The 18,323-nt window shown below is 47.3% G+C and overlaps 1 protein-coding gene across 1 annotated transcript; it reads left to right on the top strand.

Moving 5' to 3' along the window:
• The first annotated feature begins 598 nt into the window (after positions 1-598).
• C1QL4 (complement C1q like 4) lies at positions 599-14,658 on the top strand. Its single transcript, XM_030195246.1, has 2 exons — positions 599-1,449; positions 14,242-14,658. Exons 1-2 carry the CDS (start codon positions 886-888, stop codon positions 14,419-14,421), a joined length of 744 nt encoding a protein of 247 aa, XP_030051106.1. The 5' UTR covers positions 599-885; the 3' UTR covers positions 14,422-14,658.
• Positions 14,659-18,323: the final 3,665 nt, after the last annotated feature.

Genomic DNA, 18,323 nt, shown 5'->3' on the forward strand with positions numbered 1-18,323 from the left:
CAAGGGCTATTTAATTGATTAATTAACGATTGTGCGGAATGAAATGGTGTCTGTGATCTTTCCCAGCACCCCTGGGTGATTCTTGTTGGATTTTTCAGCTGTTAATCAATCTCTGCAGAGAGAGAGAGAGAGAGAGAGAGAGAGAGAGAGAGAGAGAGAGTAGTTAATTGCGCTGGGACGATACAAACCCAGCATATAAAACACATCCTTAAACGTTCTTCCAGGCTTCCCGGACTGGCGAGTGCAAGAGCAGAGCCTTAGCAAATGAGAAACACGCAACTGCCTTAAACGCACCAACTCAAAGTGGCAGCCTAAAAACAGCGCAAATGTGTGTAACCAACAGCACGTGCGGTTGCGTTCCATTTGCAAAATGACTCCTGCGAGCCCTCCTCGCCGCTCCAGGCCCCTGCCTAGTCCATCTGCGGACGGGGAAAGACAGCGGGAGCCCGCAGCAGCCTGAGCTCTGCCTCCTTCCTGAGGCACCAGAGGTCGCTCATTCTCTTAAAGCCACTTCGCCTGCTCACACTTCTCCTTATCTCTCCCATCTCCGCATGGCACAAGTAGAGCCGAGCTGCACGTCTACCAGCTGAGCTCTCAAGAAGATGCTCCAAACCGCAGCATCTCCTCTCTTCTTCCAGTGACATCAAGTGACCCCGAGCTTCTCAACTTTCCCAGGGGGAAGAGCTTGCCCATCCATCCGAAGCAAGTCCACGGTGGGTCTTCTTGGGTGTAGGGGGACTTGCTATTGCTGTTTCTTTCTTCTCTGGAGTAAGTTCTTGAGAAGCTTCCACCATTACTTCAAAAGGAGAAGACGACTTCCTAGCCCTGGCAGCGTCCAGGCTAACCCACAAGAAGAGGGTGATCGGGGCAGCCATCGGGGTGGCCATGGTCTTAGTGCTACTGATCGCCATCCCGCTGCTGGTTCACAGCTCCAAAAGCAACAGCCACTATGAGATGTTGGGCAGCTGCAAGATGGTCTGTGACCCCTACACCTCCCAGACTCATGGAGCAGCTTCAGCCGAGTCCAGCCAGGAGCTCGCTGTCATCTCATCTCCCCCATACTTGCAAGGGGGCAAGGGAGACCATGGGAAAAGAGGCAAGTCAGGGATCAAAGGACCCCCGGGGCCTCCAGGTGCCCCTGGCCCCAAGGGGCCCCCTGGCGAACCAGGCAGGCCAGGTCTTCCCGGGCCACCGGGGCCAGGTCCAGGGGGCTATGTCCCTTCCTATTACAACCCCAAGATTGCCTTCTACGCTGGGCTCCGGAAACCCCACGAGGGCAACGAAGTCCTTAAGTTTGACGATGTTGTCACCAATGTTGGAAATGCCTATGAACCGTCTACCGGCAAATTCACCTGCCCGCTGCCCGGGATGTATTTCTTCACCTACCATGTGCTGATGAGAGGCGGGGACGGCACCAGCATGTGGGCGGATCTGCTGAAAAACGCACAGGTAAGAAAAAGTCCGTCTGTCTGTCCTCCCACAAACGATTCGCCCTTGTCACACACCTAAAACTTTAGCAAATAAAATATATAGCACCATTTCACTTGCCCTGTCCCACCATATCGTAGCCACCTGCCTTTTGCCATCATCCTTCCCTCCCCTACATTGCAGTCAAAGTTACCTGGCACTCCCTTACTAATTCCGCCTTAACCTATACCCTGGTCCTTCTCCAACTCACAGACCCACTCTTGGTATCAGCCCGCAGTCAGAAAGTTCAGGGAGCAACCGGTGTTCATATTTTGTCTTTTGTGACTCACATTAGTGCTGTTAATGAATGTTTCTGATATACGTATATGCACATGATGTGATTATAACACGTACTATGATTGTGATACGTTTTGCACCTGTTCTTAACCTCTCGAGTGCAAATTCCTATAAAATTAATAACGGGCACGTTTCCAAAACCAGGGGCGTAGATGAACTGCTGAACCCGCAGGGAGCTGAAGTTCAGGCCGGGGTGGGGTGGGGGCTTCACGATTTCTCCTCCGGGGCACAGCCCGTCCCTGGGGAGGTGCCCGAAGGCGGAGTCTGACAGAAAGTCTGGGCTTTCCAGGGTGTCCAGGGGGTGGCCGAAAGCGAGCAGAAAAGAAAAAGCAGAACCCGGCCGGGCAGCATCTGCTCCAAAGTCGGTGAGATTCCCAACTTTAAAGAAGCAGAAGAGGGGGGCTGAAAGGACAACGACAAACAAACAAAAAAAACCCCATCAAGAACAAACTCTTTGGCCGGCGCCCACTCATTTTTTCAATTCCTTCTTCAATGAAAAAGAAAAGTAGAGTTTTCGGCATTTCTAGTTGGAACAGGAAATCTTCAGCCTTGTCTTTGTCTGTTTTTGGTTGTTTTAGTCTATATAACGTCCCCCTTTTTTTTAATCGAATGTCTACATAGATGTTCACAATCACACATAGACGCATTTGAAATGTGTGTGTGTTGTGGGCGACTATATTTGAACACACCAAGCTGTTCGATTGCTGATTGGTTTGCTAATGTGTATTTATATTGTTGCTCACTGAGCCGTCCGTGTCTGTTTCAGGATTTTTCTGCTTTGGATGTGTTATATACGTTTTCTGTCTATTTCAAAACAGGAAAACCATTAGGTCAGAGACAAGTCTGTCCTGTAGCAGACCTGGGCTCTATTAGCAACGAGACAAATACACATTAGCAAATCAATCAGCATTTTGAACACCCTGATGTGCTAAACCTACGAGTCCGCAACACACCTCTCCTCTCCCTTTCAAGTTCTCGAAATATTTCTGTAGAGTTTAATAGAATTTCTAGCGTTTTCCCTCTCCTTATGGACCTGCATTTTCTTTTTAAAAGAACTTTAATCTTGACCAAATTGAAGCAGGGACATAATGTAAAGAATGTAAAATGAATATGAGCTTCCAAAAGAATAGGTTTTAGGGTTGCATCTCTCTATGTATGATTTTATTTTTAATATATATATCAAGAATGTATTTTTTAATACTACTGCATCAATACAATATGTAGCTCGCTATGCATTTACACCGGGGCGTAGAGTATATCTAAAAATCCGTTTACAACTTTTATCTTCTTAAATAAATGTGTCCTTTTTTTCCTCTGCACAGCCTCTACCTCATAGCGAGCACAACGTCCCATGTGAAGATAAGGAAAGTCTATCATTACCTAGAAATAAAAAGAAATAGTTCAAACACATATGTCAGGACGGCGGGAAAACATAATTTTAGGAATCATTTTGTCCTTCTAGTTAAGACTGTAATTGCGGGGTGGGGGAGGGGGGGGGTTCAAATCTGGACCCCACAGAACGGAATTGGTTAGTGACGATTTAACAAAATGCACCAACTCTACAAAAACACACAAAAAGGCAGAGGTAATACGATTATTTTTTTTGCCTTAGAATATAATGTGCAGAGGACACAGACAGTTAAGAAAGAAATAGGCAGAGAGCTATAAATAAAACTGATTTTCCTGGCACTGAGGGCATATGTGTTCCCTAATGATGATGATGATGGTTATTTATACAGAAATACTAGCACTCTGGGAGTTGCTACTTTTTCATCCACCTTACATAAGCTGGAATTTTCCGTCAAATTCCAGTGTGCAAATACCCCGCTGCATTTTGGGGAGAGGAGCAGCCCGGTCCGCTCCCAGTCCCCCCCCCCCCCCCCCCAACCTAAGCCAACTCTTCCCAACACTCGAGTAATTAAGCAACTCCAGCCGCTGCCTCTCTCCTAATCCAGCTGCTTTCCGACCGCATTTTACAGTCTCAGCCCCGGGGGCAGAAGGGCAGCTCCACTGGGATTCACACAAAGGAAAAGCAAAGCCCCAGTTTAACGAAGCCGTGCAATCCTCTGCCCCTCACCCTCCAAAGGGGGAGCCTGGTAAAGCAAAGTAAGAGTTGAGCCTTAAAAGTGGTTCGGAGCCCTCTCCTCCGAAAAATGCTTGCCTCGGGTGCTAAGAAGTACTGGATTTGGCTGGAAGGTCTTAGCAAAAGTGGCCAAAAAGTCCCGAGAAATCCCTCTGGATGCCCCAGAAGAAACAGAGGCAGAAGGGCACTTCTGAGAAATGGGGGTAACATTCCCCTCCCCACCCCCGTCCCTTTACCCAGAGATTTCCAAGAGGGGGTTAAAACACAAAACCTGTAGAGCCCTGAAAGATCAACCACTGCAGGGCAATGAATTACCCTACCCTCCTGAAAACCCTATTAAAGCAAAACCTGGTTTAAATTCTTACATATGAGCTAGAAAGTCATCAGTGCAAAGGCTTGTGCTGTTTAGTGGGGGCTACAGATACCCTTCCATCTGTGGGCTCTGCGATTAGAAAGCTGCACGTTTCTCTGCTTTCTATCCCCCCCCACCACCCCACCCTCGAAAAAATTGTGATCCATATTTTAAGTGTTCGTTTTGCATTCATTCCATGTACCGCTGGAGAGCAAAAATGAGGAAACCTTCCCTGCAGTGTGAGAAATGATTGTTAGTTTATATGAGGCATTTTCTCTGTCCTTGCTGGACTTTTAGTGTCAATTCTGGATAATAGAACAGACAGAAAGCAGTTCGCAAAATGCATTGCCTTAGAGCAGACTTAATTCAGAGGAATAAGAGCAGCAGGTTAGTTTACAGGCTGGCAAACAGAGAAGGGCGAGGAGAGGGGAGGGAGGGAGGGAACAAAACCAGCGAATTGATCCACAGGGATGTCTGTGGTGTTAATATGTCAGGGTTAATTTTATCCTTCCAAACTGTGCATCTCCCCTGAGCCCCTGGGGTCACGGCCTCCCCCACACTCTCTCGTCTCACCTCCCTCGGCTGTCTGACACCGATATGGATTATTTATGGGGGACTAGGCAGTAGCCTAGGGCTCCAACTTCTTAGAGGGGAGCAAAAAGCAGCCACAGTCAGAGCAAAACAAGAAGTCCCTGAGAGCCACAGCAACTTAAACAACTATCAGCATGTGCTGTCATGTGTCTGTTTTATCAGGAAATCAAATCCGTTTGTACCTGATTTACAAGGTGAACAGTGTTCAATCATTCCCCCCCCCCCCCCCCCCAGGGCCGGTTCTCAGTTCAGACCCCGAGATCCCCCATCACCTCTACCTGCCCAACCTTCCAGCCACCCCACCTGCACTTTTCTAGCTTTGCCACGGTTTGCCTAACCCTGATTGTCATAATAAGGGTTAGAAATCATCAGTGTTCGAGATCATCCGTCTCTGAGGTGGCTGCACACACACCCCTGATGTGCTAGATTGTTCAGCCCATTTGGGTACCAGCTGCTGAATAAAACTGAACTGAGATATTGTACTAATTATATTCCTTGTTGTAGGAGCAGCCCATGTTCATGTTCGTTAGAGGAAAAAAGAGGGGTGTTGGCAGAGAGGGGGAGGGTGGGAGCAGGGGCCGCAGAAGCTGTTGTTGTGCAAAGGGGCTACAGCCAGTAAATTGGTACAAAAGGGATTTCACAGACCTTCATTTGTATAGGCTGCTTTTCACAGGGGCTTGCACTGGGGGAGGGGGTGGGTGTCCAGCTAAAACAAAGCACACTTAAGTCCCAGTGTGGCTGTCTAAGGCTCTTGACAGTCTGACCCCCCTATTTCTGTATAGGGGAAATATCCTTCATCTCATCTTATCAAAGTGATTGTGAAAAAGCAGGGAAAGAAAAGTCCAGGTATGGGGTCACCGTCAAAGGGGGCAGGACCACAGGGTTTGGGGGGTCACTTAATCCCTGGGTTCAGTGTTACAATTCAGATGTTAGAAGGCTGATCAATGAAGCTGCAACCCTTGGCTCTGTTCTCCTAGAGTCACTTGAGGCCCCTGATCCAATGTTAGGCTGTAAGCAGTTCAGGACAAGAAATTCATAAATCTCAGCATTATAATGTATAGTGCTGTGGATTCAGATGATGTCATAACTATAAATGGATATACCCAAAGTTTTCTATGCACAAATACTGAGAGAGCAAAGAGCGTATACATAGTTCTAATATTTATACACCCTTTGCAATCTCACTGTTTGTGCATAAAACATTTTGGGTGTAATATATTTGTGCATTTTCTAGTTTATGGTTCATTTTGTGATAACTTTAAATTGTACAGATTAGTTAATTTGCACAAGACTCATAACAATTAGCAAACTAGGAGAATATAGAAGCAGAAGGTGAAAGGTCACAGGCAGTGGAGCATCACACCAGGGAAACAAGACAGTGCAGAAATGTACAGGTGTCCCAGCATGCAGAATATCTCCTGCACCACTCACAGCCACGCCTGTATCACCAGGGCAGGAGTAATGCATATTGTGACCCCTAAGCTGTAGCAGTTAAAAGCTCCCTCCCCCTCAGTTAAGTAGGAAGTCAATTTTAGGTTTAATAGTTTTCCACGCTAGGTTACAGAGTCATCACCCAAGAAAAAGATGTAGATGTCATTGTGGACAATACATTGAAATTTTTTGCTCAATGTGTGGCAACAGCCAAAAAAAGCAAACAGAACGTTAGGAATTATTAGGAAAAGGATGGAAAATGAGATCGAGAATATTATAATGTCTCTGTATCGCTGTGACCTCACTTTGAGTACTGTGTGCAATTTTGGTCTCTGCATCTCAGCAGAATTAGAAAAGGTTCAAAGAAAGGCGACCAAAATAATTAAGGGGATGGGACTCCTCTCATATGAAGAAAGGCTTAAAAGGTTAGGACTCCAGCTTGGAAAAGAGACAGCTGAGGGGGGGGGGGGGGGAGGATATGATTAAGGTCTACAAAATCCTGAGTGGTGTAGAATGGGTAAACGTGAAATCAATTGTTTACTCTTTCAAAAAGTACAAAGACTAAAAGACACTGAAGTAAGTTACACGGTACTACTTTTAACACGAGCAGGAGAAAATATTTTTTTCACTCAATAAATAGTTACGCTCTGGAGCTCTTTGTCAGAGGATGTGGTTGACAGTGGTTAGCTTATCTGGGTTTAAAAAAAAGGTTGGAACAAGTTCCTGGAGGAAAAGTCCCTAGTCTGCTATTGAGATAGACATGGAGAATGCCACTGCTTGCCCTGGGATTGGTAGCATGGAATATTGCTACTGTTTGGGTTTCTGTCAGGTACTCGTGACCTAGAATGGCCACTGTTGGAAGCAGAACACTGGGCTATGGATTTATAGTCTGAGCCGATATGGCTATGCTTATGTTCTTATACTAGCGAAGCGTGAGGACCCTTGTAATGTGAGGCCCTAAGCCCTGGTTTGTCTAGCTTATATGTAAATCCAGCCCTGCATACCGTACCTTCTTGAAATCTCTATGCTCCAGGGATCGTCATGTTAATAGTGGCTTTCGGAAATCCCCATTTACCCGTGTCTGTGATTTACATATTATTTATTTATTATTAGGATTTATTTACTGCCTTTTTGAAGGAATTCAATCAAGGCAGTGTACAGTAGGGATAAATCAAACACGAGCAATAGACAAGTATAGCAGAAAAATATTAAAATAACAATACAAAGTATGGCATAGTACACTACTTACAATGTCAACACAATATGTATATTCAATGCTATTTCCAGTATCCATGACAAAATGTAAGCCACATCGAGCCTGCAAAGAGGTGGGATAATGTGGGATACAAATGGCATAAAATAAATAAATAAATAAATAAATATGTAATAGAACATTTTAATTGATAGTGTAGGGTATAAGCAAAGATGGAACCTATAGATAGGTAAGAGAGTATATGTAACTGCCTCCATTTCCAGTGACGATGCTTTTAAAATTATCTCCTAACTTTTTTTTTACTTTTCCCTCTTTCGCATCCCCCGTATTCATACATGCCAAAAAAAAGGGGGGAGGGCAGTGGGGCAGAGACCCAGCACAGAGAGAGGGAGGAATCTTTCAAGAGAAAATAAACTGAGGACTGATCAATACTCACACATCCAAAAAAACAGATCATCTATGAAAGCAAGCGTATTTTTGTTTTATTTATTTGCTCACACCTTTTTCAGCAGTAGCTCAAAGTGAGTTGCATTCAGGTACACCGGGTAGGAGTAAACCCAGAGCATCAGGCTAAAGTTTGCATGTGAAAAGCAAGTAGAATCTCCTACATTCAAGGCAGCCTAGCGTCTCCCCATTTGGAGCTAGGCAAGGAATAAGGTCTGGATTCACAGTCTGACAGTATATTATGTGTGAATTATTCTAGTCACTTGCATGTTTATTCCAAAGCTTGATATATACCACCTTTACTTAAACAAGGTCAAAGCGGTTTACATAAAATCAGTATAAAAGACAAAAAAGGAACTCCAATTAAATAAGGGACAAGAAAGAGCACAGGCATTCAATTATGACAAGAGGATGAAATACTATAAACAAAAAAATATTCAAACACGGACAGGATGCAGAAACAAAGGGCAACCTGTAGTGTTGCACTACGCACAGAGCCGATCAGGCCATTGGTAGGTTAAACACAAGTTTGAAAAGATGACTTTTTAGTAGCGACTTAAAACCTGGGCAGGGAAAGTTCGGATCTGATCTGTTCTTCTCTCCCCCTCACTCCCAAGCATGCATTTCATTGCTCCAGAGCTCTCCAAGTAATGGCTTCCAATATTGTTTGATCTATAAAATTCATGTCCTTGCTTTAATACTTCTTGTAGAAGTTTTCAAATGATAAGGTAGGGGTCCTCAAATCCAATCCTTGTGGTCCACATCTCGGCCTGTTTTCAGGATCTCATACATATTTATTGTGGAAATCCTGAAAACCAGGCCGGGTTATGGACCTCGAGGTCTGGAGTTGAGGACCCGTATTAAAAGGGATACACATGCAGACAATGACATCCAGATAGATGTCAGGCTAATTACGGTACTCAAAATCTAAAGGGGGGGGAAAGGGAGTTAAACTCAAACGCGTGAAACCATTCTTCCCGAGGGAAATATTTCGTAACCTGATATAGTCAATGTACTAAGCCACGCAGACTACTGTAATGGAATCTATGCGGGATGCAAAGACCAAATCATAAAGAAACTTCAGACCGCCCAAAACACAGCAGCGAGGCTTATATTTGGAAAAACGCATTTTGACAGGGCCAAACCACTCCGAGAAAAACTGCATTGGTTACCAATCATCAATCAAACAACGCATCACTTTCAAAATCTGCACGACTGTTCACAAAATTATATACGGTGAGGCACCGGGATACATGACAGACCTCATAGACTTGCCAACCAGAAACACCACAAAATCTGCATGATCATACCTAAATCTCCACCACCCGAGCAACAAAGGACTCAAATACAAATCCACCTATGCATCCAGTTTTTCATACTTAAGCGCACAACTGTGGAACGCACTGCCAAAAGCAGTAAAAACTACGCTCGACCACCTAAATTTCCGGAAAGCACTAAAGACAGAACTGTTCAAAAGAGCATACCCCACCAACCCAACATAAAATAACTGGACATCTGAGACACAATCCTGCTTATAATCGAACGAGAAAAACGCCCAAGTTCCGACCTAAATCGGGAGATGGGCGTTTTTCTCACAAAAACAAATAAAGCGGTATAATCGAAAGCCGAACTTTGGACGCTTTCAACTGCACTCCGTCGCGGATGCGGACAAAGTTGACGGGGGCGTGTCGGAGGCGTGGTGAAGGCGGAACTGGGGCGTGGTTATCACCCGAACAGAGATGGGCGCCTTTCGCCGATAATGGATACGTTTGTAGCTAGAATTTAGGGCACTTTTCCTGGACCCTGTTTTTTCACGAATAAGGCCCCAAAAAGTGCCCTAAATGACCAGATGACCCCCAGAGGGAGTCGGGGATGACCTCCCCTGACTCCCCCAGTGGTCACTAACCCCCTCCCACCACAAAAAAATGATGTTTCACAACTTTTTACTTTCACCCTCAAATGTCATACCCTCCTCCCAAGCAGCAGTATGCAGGTCCCTGGAGCAGTTGTTAGGGGGTGCAGTGGACGTCAGGCAGGTGGACCCAGGCCCATCCCCCCCCTACCTGTTACAATTGTGCTGCTTAATGCTTAGTCGTCCAACCCCCCCAAACTCACTGTACCCACATGTAGGTGCCCCCCTTCACCTCTTAGGGCTATAGTAATGGTGTAAACTTGTGGGCAGTAGGTTTTGAGGGGGATTTGGGGGGCTCAACACCCAAGGGAAGGGTGCTATGCACCTGGGAGCTCTTTTACCTTTTTTTTTGTTTTTGTAAAAGTGCCCCCTAGGGTGCCCGGTTGGTGTCCTGGCATGTGAGGGGGACCAGTGCACTATGAATCCTGGCCCCTCCCACGAACAAATGCCTTGGATTTATTCGTTTTTGAGCTGGGCGATTTCATTTTCCATTATCGCTGAAAAGCAAAAACGCCCAGCTCACACCTTGGCGAATAACACATGGGCGTCTATTTTTTTTGAAAATACGGTTCACTCCGCCCCTTCACGGACCCGTTCTCGGAGATAAACGCCCATGGAGATAGGCGTTTCTGGTCGATTATGCCCCTCAATGTAACCAAAGACCGTAATGGACATTACATGACTCTTCCTCCCCTCTCCCTAAGTTCCCCCCAACTGTACCTACCATACATGTACCTCATTCTACCACAATATCGCTTTGAATTAATCCAAACCATGTATTTGGTCAGACTGGAATCGGCTAACGCCGTTTACGGTAATATGTAAGCTACATTGAGTCTGCAAAATGGTGGGAAAATGTGTGCTACAAATAATAATAAAATATCTGGCAAGGGGAGTTTAGAATTACTCCCACTTACCTGGTGTGTGATTCCAAGACTGATGGCAGGTACAATATGCCTCAGTTTTCTGGTGCAGATCCAACAGGTCTGCCCGCAGCCCACCTTAGAAAAGCAGGCCTAGTTTAGACTTGAGTCCAATGATTGCTCAAAACATTAGCTCCTGTAAACAGAGGGGAAATCAAATAGAACCAAAGCAAAATTTTTTTTAAAAGCCAGCCCTACCACCAGCACAGCTAGGCAGCTGCCTAGGGCGCTGGGGGGGCTGGCTAGCAAAACAGCAGTGGAGTTGGCTGGATGGAGTGCATGGTTGAGAAATCTCTTTGCTCAACCAGCCAAGGATTACCTTGGGTTACCTAAGTGGAGCTGTGAGACCTCATGCTGCATCTCCCCACCACTCTCCCCCCCCCCCCCCTCCGACACTGCAAACATATCCAAAATGCATGGTCACAGAGCCAGCACTTCCTGATACTGATCTCATGCATAAGATCAGCATTGGGATGTGGTAGTCCCAGGGGTTTGCCCTGCAGCCTTAAAAAGGAAGAGTGGCAGGTAAGTTGGGGATCAATGAGGTGTGGTTTATTTATTTATTGGGGTTTTAACTGCCATTATACTTTGGCAGACTCCGCACGAGACTGATATGTCTACCGTGCTTAGTACTCTTGCTGTGGCCCTGAATAGATCACAGGAACTTAAGTTAAAAACTGTGTTTAGGAATAACGCTATATATGATTAAATAAACTAAAAATCCAAAAGAAAAGGTAAAAGGTAGAGGTAGGCCGTATGCTTGGCAGGAGAGGATCAGGAAGTGATCTCATTTACTCAAGATGTGACCTCAAGACTTGTGGAGGATGGATTTGTCTCACTTCTCCCACGAAGACTAGCACTGTTCAACCAAAGAAAGCAGAATTACCAATTCAGACATTCAGTAGGGTAAAGCCAGTGCAAGACTGCCTGTTCCTTATGACATGGGGTCAGTTAGTAATCCTCATTCTGCAGTCTGCTTCTGACCTCTCTACTTAGAGGCAGGGGCGTAGCCAGACCTCATGGTGGGATGGGGCCAGAGCCCGAGGTTGGGGGCACATTTTGAATACCGCCTCGCTGCCCCCCACCACCACCACGCCTCGCCTCCTCACTCCTCCCCCCCCCCCCCCCCCACCGCCATGCCTCACCTCCTTGCTGCTTCCCCTCACAAATACCTTTGCTGGCGGGGGTCCCCAACACCTGCCAGCCGAAGCCTTCATCAGCGCCAGTCTCTGGCGCAGCTGCATTCGTAGGGGGCAGGCAACGAACCCAGCTGTGCCGGAGACTGGCGCTGAAGAAGGCTTAGGCTGGTGGGGGTTGGGGACCCCCGCCAGCCAAACCAGGGGCCCGGATGTAATTTGCAGGGGCCCGGGCCCCCGTGGCCCCCCCCGTAGCTACACCCCTGCTTAGAGCTACAGAGTTGCACAAGGACAAAAATTTCACCCATCCCCATTGAAATCTAACCCATACCAGCTAAGATCCATTCCATCCCCACAACAATTAATCTAGGGTTGCCATCTAGACCCAGATTTGCCCGGCAGGGTTGATCCAGTCCTGGGCTTACCCCATTGCATCCAGGGATTTGTGGTTCTGATTTCCCCATTGGATTCCCTAAGAAATGCAAGTCTAGAAGTCCCTGAATTCACTGGGGTAAGCCAAGGACTTTATCAACCCTGTCGGGCAAATTTGGATCTAGTTGGCAATCCTAAATTAATCTCCTCCATCCCCACCCACACTATTATTTACTTGCTCGCAGCCCTCTGTTTCCTCCTAACCCCAACAGCCTCCTTTGTTTGTTTGTTTGTTTGTTTCTTTTGGATGGAATTCACTATTCAACCAATGAGTGTTCCAAGCCTCATTCTGGTGCTTCTGTTGTCTCTCTCAGTGCATTCCAAGCCTCATTCTGGAGTCACCAGAGATTTTGACTACACTCCCACAGGAATCCCATGATAACTTCTTCCATTCCCATGGTAATTTCTTACCTCCATGTGGGAATCCTGTGGCAACTTCTTCCATACCTGCAGGAATCCCATGGGTTCTATGAGATTCCTGTAGGGTTACCATATGGCTCCAGAAAAAGGAGGACGGATTGAGCCAGCCGGGTTTTACTTCCATTGCTTTCCATTGAAAGCAATGGGCAATTACTTCCATTGAAAGCAATTACTTCCATTGAAAGCAATGGAAGTAAAACCCGGCTGGCTCAATCCGTCCTCCTTTTTCTGGATTCCTGCAATCTCCATTCCCATGCAGTTCTCTACTTAGAACAAGGGTGAAGCTGCCTGTGCCCATGACTGCTTCTCCCCTCAGAATTGCCTAATGGTTAGTGCAATGGTCTAACAACCTGAGGAACTCCATTCAGTTCCCACTGCAGCTCCTCGTGACTCTGGGCAAGTCACTTAACCGTCCATTGCCTCAGGTATAAAATAAGAACCTGTAAACAATATGTAAACCGCTTTGATTGTAACTACAGAAAGGAGGTATAACAAATAAATCCCATTCCCTTAACTAGAACAAGGGTGATGCTACCTGTGCCCATGACTCTCCCCTCTCTACCTAGAACGAGTGATGCTGCCTGTGCCCATGACTGTTTCTCACCTCTGTACCTAGAACAAGGGTCATGTTGCCTCTGCTTATTGCTCCTTCTCCCCTGTCTACCACATAACCACGCTGCCTGTGCCCATGACTGTTTCTCACCTCTCTACCTAGAACAAGGGTGATGCTGCCTGTGCCCATGACTGTTTCTTACCTCTCTACCTAGAACAAGGGTGATGCTGCCTGTGCCCATGACTGCTTCTCCCTCTCTACCAAGAACAAGAGTGATGCTGCCTGTGCCCATGACTGTTTCTCACCTATCTACCTAGAACAAGGGTGATGCTGCCTGTGCCCATGACTGTTTCTTACCTCTCTACCTAGAACAAGGGTGATGCTGCCTGTGCCCATGACTGCTTCTCCCTCTCTACCAAGAACAAGAGTGATGCTGCCTGTGCCCATGACTGTTTCTCACCTCTCTACCTAGAACAAGGGTGATGCTGCCTGTGCCCATGACTGTTTCTTACCTCTCTACCTAGAACAAGGGTGATGCTGCCTGTGCCCATGACTGCTTCTCCCTCTCTACCAAGAACAAGAGTGATGCTGCCTGTGCCCATGACTGTTTCTCACCTCTCTACCTAGAACAAGGGTGATGCTGCCTGTGCCCATGACTGCTTCTCCCTCTCTACCTAGAACAAGAGTGATGCTGCCTGTGCCCATGACTGTTTCTCATCTCTCTACCTAAAACAAGGGTGATGCTGCCTGTGCCCATGACTGCTTCTCCCCTCTCTATCTAAAACAAGGGTGATGCTGCCTGTGCCCATGACTGCTTCTCCCCTCTCTATCTAAAACAAGGGTGATGCTACCTGTGCCCATGACTGCTTCTCCCTCTCTTCATAGAACAAGGGTGATGCTGCCTCTGCTTATTGCTCCTTCTCCCCTCTCTACCCCATAACCAGGCTGCCTGTGCCCATGACTGCTTCTCCCTTCTCTGTCATGCAGGTCCGAGCCAGTGCCATCGCTCAGGATGCAGACCAGAACTATGACTACGCCAGCAACAGCGTCATTCTGCACCTGGAGGTGGGCGACGAGATTTACATCAAACTGGATGGGGGCAAAGTTCACGGGGGCAACACTAACAAGTACAGCACCTTCTCAGGCTTCATCATTTACCCGGACTGAGCTGCCCTCGCTCCACACCTTCCTTTGCTGCAGTCACTAAGCCCTGCTCCTAACCCTATTGCTAAGCCAGGCTGAGGTGTAGAGGACAGCAGCTAATCTATTGAAGGGCTCACAGGAGACACTTTCCCAGGCTCTGCACCCAGGGAGGTGACACTGGAAGACCATAAACCCAAACCTCCGATTTGTGCAGGGGGAGGGAGGGGGGCTTGTATTGTATTCCATTCATGGATGTAGTGAGACAAGGCAAAACATGTTATTCCAAATGTTGCTGTACTTCAGGGCTGTTCTGTTGAAGTCTGGGGGTTTTTTTTGGGGGGGGGGGAGGGAGAGAATAGGGGTAGGCGATAAATAAACAGACCCAGCATTAAGAGTTCCTTGTACCTCAGCCTGTGCCAAATGTTGAAACAAAAAACATTACTCTTCCCAGAAAGGGATGGGGCCACTTCTCACATCTACCTACTTAAGAAGTATGGGGAGAGCTCTCTGTATCCCCTACATGACAGGTGTGGAGTCAGAGCTCTCTTCCTCTCCCCCCCCCCCCCCAACCCCCCTCCTGGTACCAGAGAAGTAAAAGGCCAATTATCTGCTCCTTTGCCCTATTGGGAATCCTGTGCTAATGTAGATAGCTACACGCACTCACCTGTTGAGCAACCCTCGGTTACATTTCTGTCCGGCTGTACGTACCTAAATATGGCCCGCAGGTATAATGAGTTTTTGCACATTTCTTTCTCTTCTACTTTAATTTCAAATTTTCTTTATGTTTATTGCTGGATTAAAGTAATTTTGTGGGGCAATGGTTGTTACTTGGCATCTGAGCTACATGCAGGCAGACCCTCAAACTTTAGCCCAGCTCCAGGAGAAAGCAGGAACGGAGCCAGGGGCTTGCAAAGAGACAGATTTCTAAAACCTCCAGCCAAACCCGATCCCTTTGCCCTTGGTGCCTCCAGCTCTGGGATCCCAGTGTTAAAAATCTAAAGTGTAACCAAACATTGTGTTTTGTGCATTTTACTCTTTGGTGGTGTGTCTGTGGACAGTATGCAAGAAAATCGTGCAAAGACGCAGAGCCCCTGGGGCATTGGTCCAGCCGCAAGAACCCACAATGGGGATCACCCCAACCCCAAAAATGTCTGAACACCAAAAGTATTTCCAGCTATTTGTGATTAAAACACATTGCTAGCAGTGTCCTGTAAATACATTTCTGAGTTTGTCGTGGAACAGGTTCAGCACAGAAGGTGCTTCCAGTCTGACCCTGTCCAAATCACTCCAAGCAGTCAGTCCCAGTCCTGGTTTGGCCCCAGTGCAGGCAGAGGAAAACAGGGACAACATCTCCTTCCATACGGTGATGCAAATCCAGAGCTGCATCAGTTTACAGAGAATGAGGAGAACTTTTCATGCTAGCAGGATTGAGGGATGAGGGTCTGTGCTGAGTTATAAATAGTCACAGCCTACATTGGCTTTTTAACAAATACAGTGGTCGTTTGGCTCCTTATATCCAGAACAAGGAACCCCAGTCCCGTGTGTCTCCTCACCCAGAGTCAGGGGTTTCCTCCTCATTTCTGTGCCCTTGGACAATTTGAATTATTTTTAAGTTACACAGTTCTATGGCCCCTGAGGAAGTGATATTCATTCTCTAAAAAAAAGGGCAAATAGATAGGTCACACACCCTATTCTCCCTCCCAGACCATGGGGGAAAAAAACACATGCCTACCAAGTACAGCCAGATATCACAGATCTACACACGGAAATGTTTGCCCTTGACCCCACCCTTTCCCTTGGAGCAGCAGAGACATTTGCATCGTTATATAAAATCAAGTATTCATCTGTTTTGTAATGAAAAAAAATCCTACAGGAGATGTTTAAAGAAGACATTACAGGGTCTTTCTCATCCATCAGTACTAGCTCCTGTAACTGTCAGTCTCAGCATATAGACTTCTAAACTCGGTTTGGTGAGGGAAAGGGGTGAAAGCTTTTTTTTAAAAAAACATTTGGGACCCCTTTTACTAAGCCGCATAAGCGTCTACGTGCGCCAAAATAAAGTTCTTGCCCGACTACCGTGTGCCTCTTTCAGTAATTTCATTTTTAGTGTGTGTCCAATATGCACCTCTGAAAAAATATTTTTTTTTATTTTCAGATGCGCGCCAAGTGGCATTTGACACGCGTAGGTCATTACCGTGCAGATTCTTTACCGCTAGGTCAATGGCTGGCAGTAAGGTCTCAGACCCAAAATGGACGCGCGGCAATTTTGATTTTGCTGCACGCCCATTTTCAGAAAAAAAAAGGCCTTTTTTTCCAGGCATGCTGAAAAACAGATTGGCGCCCGTCCAAAACCCACACCTACACTACCGCAAGCCATTTTTCAGCGCGCCTTTGTAAAACGACCCCTTTAGTTAATATCCAATGCGAGTTGTCTAATCTATGAGCTCAGGCGAGTCCCTTCCTTGACCCTGGGGCTAATATTGAGAAACTACACTATGAGGTAGGGATGTTAAAAAAAAAAATCAAAAATCTATTACCCACAGGCAGTGGCGTGGCAAGGACGGGGCGGTGGTCTGCCCTGGGTGCACGCTGCTGGAGGGTGCAGAGAGCAGCCGTGCGCCTGTCAGCTCCGCTGGTTCCCTGCTCCCTCTGCCCCAGAACAGGTTACTTCCTGTTCCGGGGCGCAGGGAGCCAGTGGAGCCGACAGGCGCGCAGCTGCTCTCTGCACCCTCCAACAGCCAAGAATGCACCAGGGGAGGGGGGTGTCATTGCACCGGGGGAGGGGGGCTTGATGCACCAGGGAGGGGGGTGTCATTGCACGGGGGAGGGTCGTGCTGCACCCTGGTGGGACAGACGCCGCTGCACCAGGGGGGGGGGGGTGCGCAGCGGTGATCCGCCCAGGGTGGCAGCCGACCTTGCTACGCCACTGCCCACAGGTTCCAGTAACAACTTGCTGCTGAAAAGGAATTAGTACAAACTTCATAGCATAACTGCTCTTATGGGGGGGGGGGGAGGGGGGTTATGCATAGGGCTGTCTGTCCCATCAGTATGGAGCTCATTGCCAGCGCAGGGATTGATTCGAGGTTGAAGGCAGAAGCTGCGAGCTGCTTCCATCCAGGGATCTTATTAAAACATCACACACACGCTCTCCAATACATCCTCCGACGTTTGACTGATGACAAACCTCTCCACCCCCCGACAAAATGCAGCCAGACGGGGAAGGGAAAGGAATAACTTTCTGGAATTACTCTGCTCGCAGCACGAAGAGAGATAAATAAACAAGGACAGATAAAATGAGATCGATGTCCCTCCTTGTCATCTGAGATCAGTCGACACGAGCCACCCTTACGGGGAAATGTCACTTGTTTACAATCCCCTCCATAAATCCACAGCTCTGCATTAGCCCTGCGTGTGTGTGTGGCATCGATCCCCCCTTCTTCAGATCACAGAGAGAGGGGTGCTGGAGGATTAAAGGCAGAAGCAGAGGGGATAGAGAGTGAGGGAAGGCAGGAAAAACGGATTAGAGGAAGAGACAGAGCAATCGAAAGGACATTTTCTTTAAAAAAAAAACACAAAATGAAAGAGCAGTGAAGACTGTGAGCCACACCCTCCTCTTAACCATCTCCAGCCTGGCACCAAGCCACACCTTCACACGCCTTCCTTAGGTCTCACACAACACCAGTATGGCAAATTTACGCAGAAATAATACATCTGAGACTACAATATTTTGGCGTTTTAAGGTGGGAGGGCTAACTCCCCCCCCCCCCTCCCCATGGCCAGGGTCCAGCTGCTCCTGCGTCTCATCTTTATGCAAACCCCTCGCCCCCCCCAGGATGCTCTTTCACTGCCCGCATCCAACTCAAAGCAGGCTGCAGCTTCAGGCAAGGGCAGGGACCAGAGGGTTCACCCCCTCCCCTGCTCTAAGT

The sequence above is a fragment of the Microcaecilia unicolor genome, chromosome 3 (genome assembly GCF_901765095.1).
Source record: "Microcaecilia unicolor chromosome 3, aMicUni1.1, whole genome shotgun sequence".
NCBI classification, from domain to species: domain Eukaryota; kingdom Metazoa; phylum Chordata; class Amphibia; order Gymnophiona; family Siphonopidae; genus Microcaecilia; species Microcaecilia unicolor.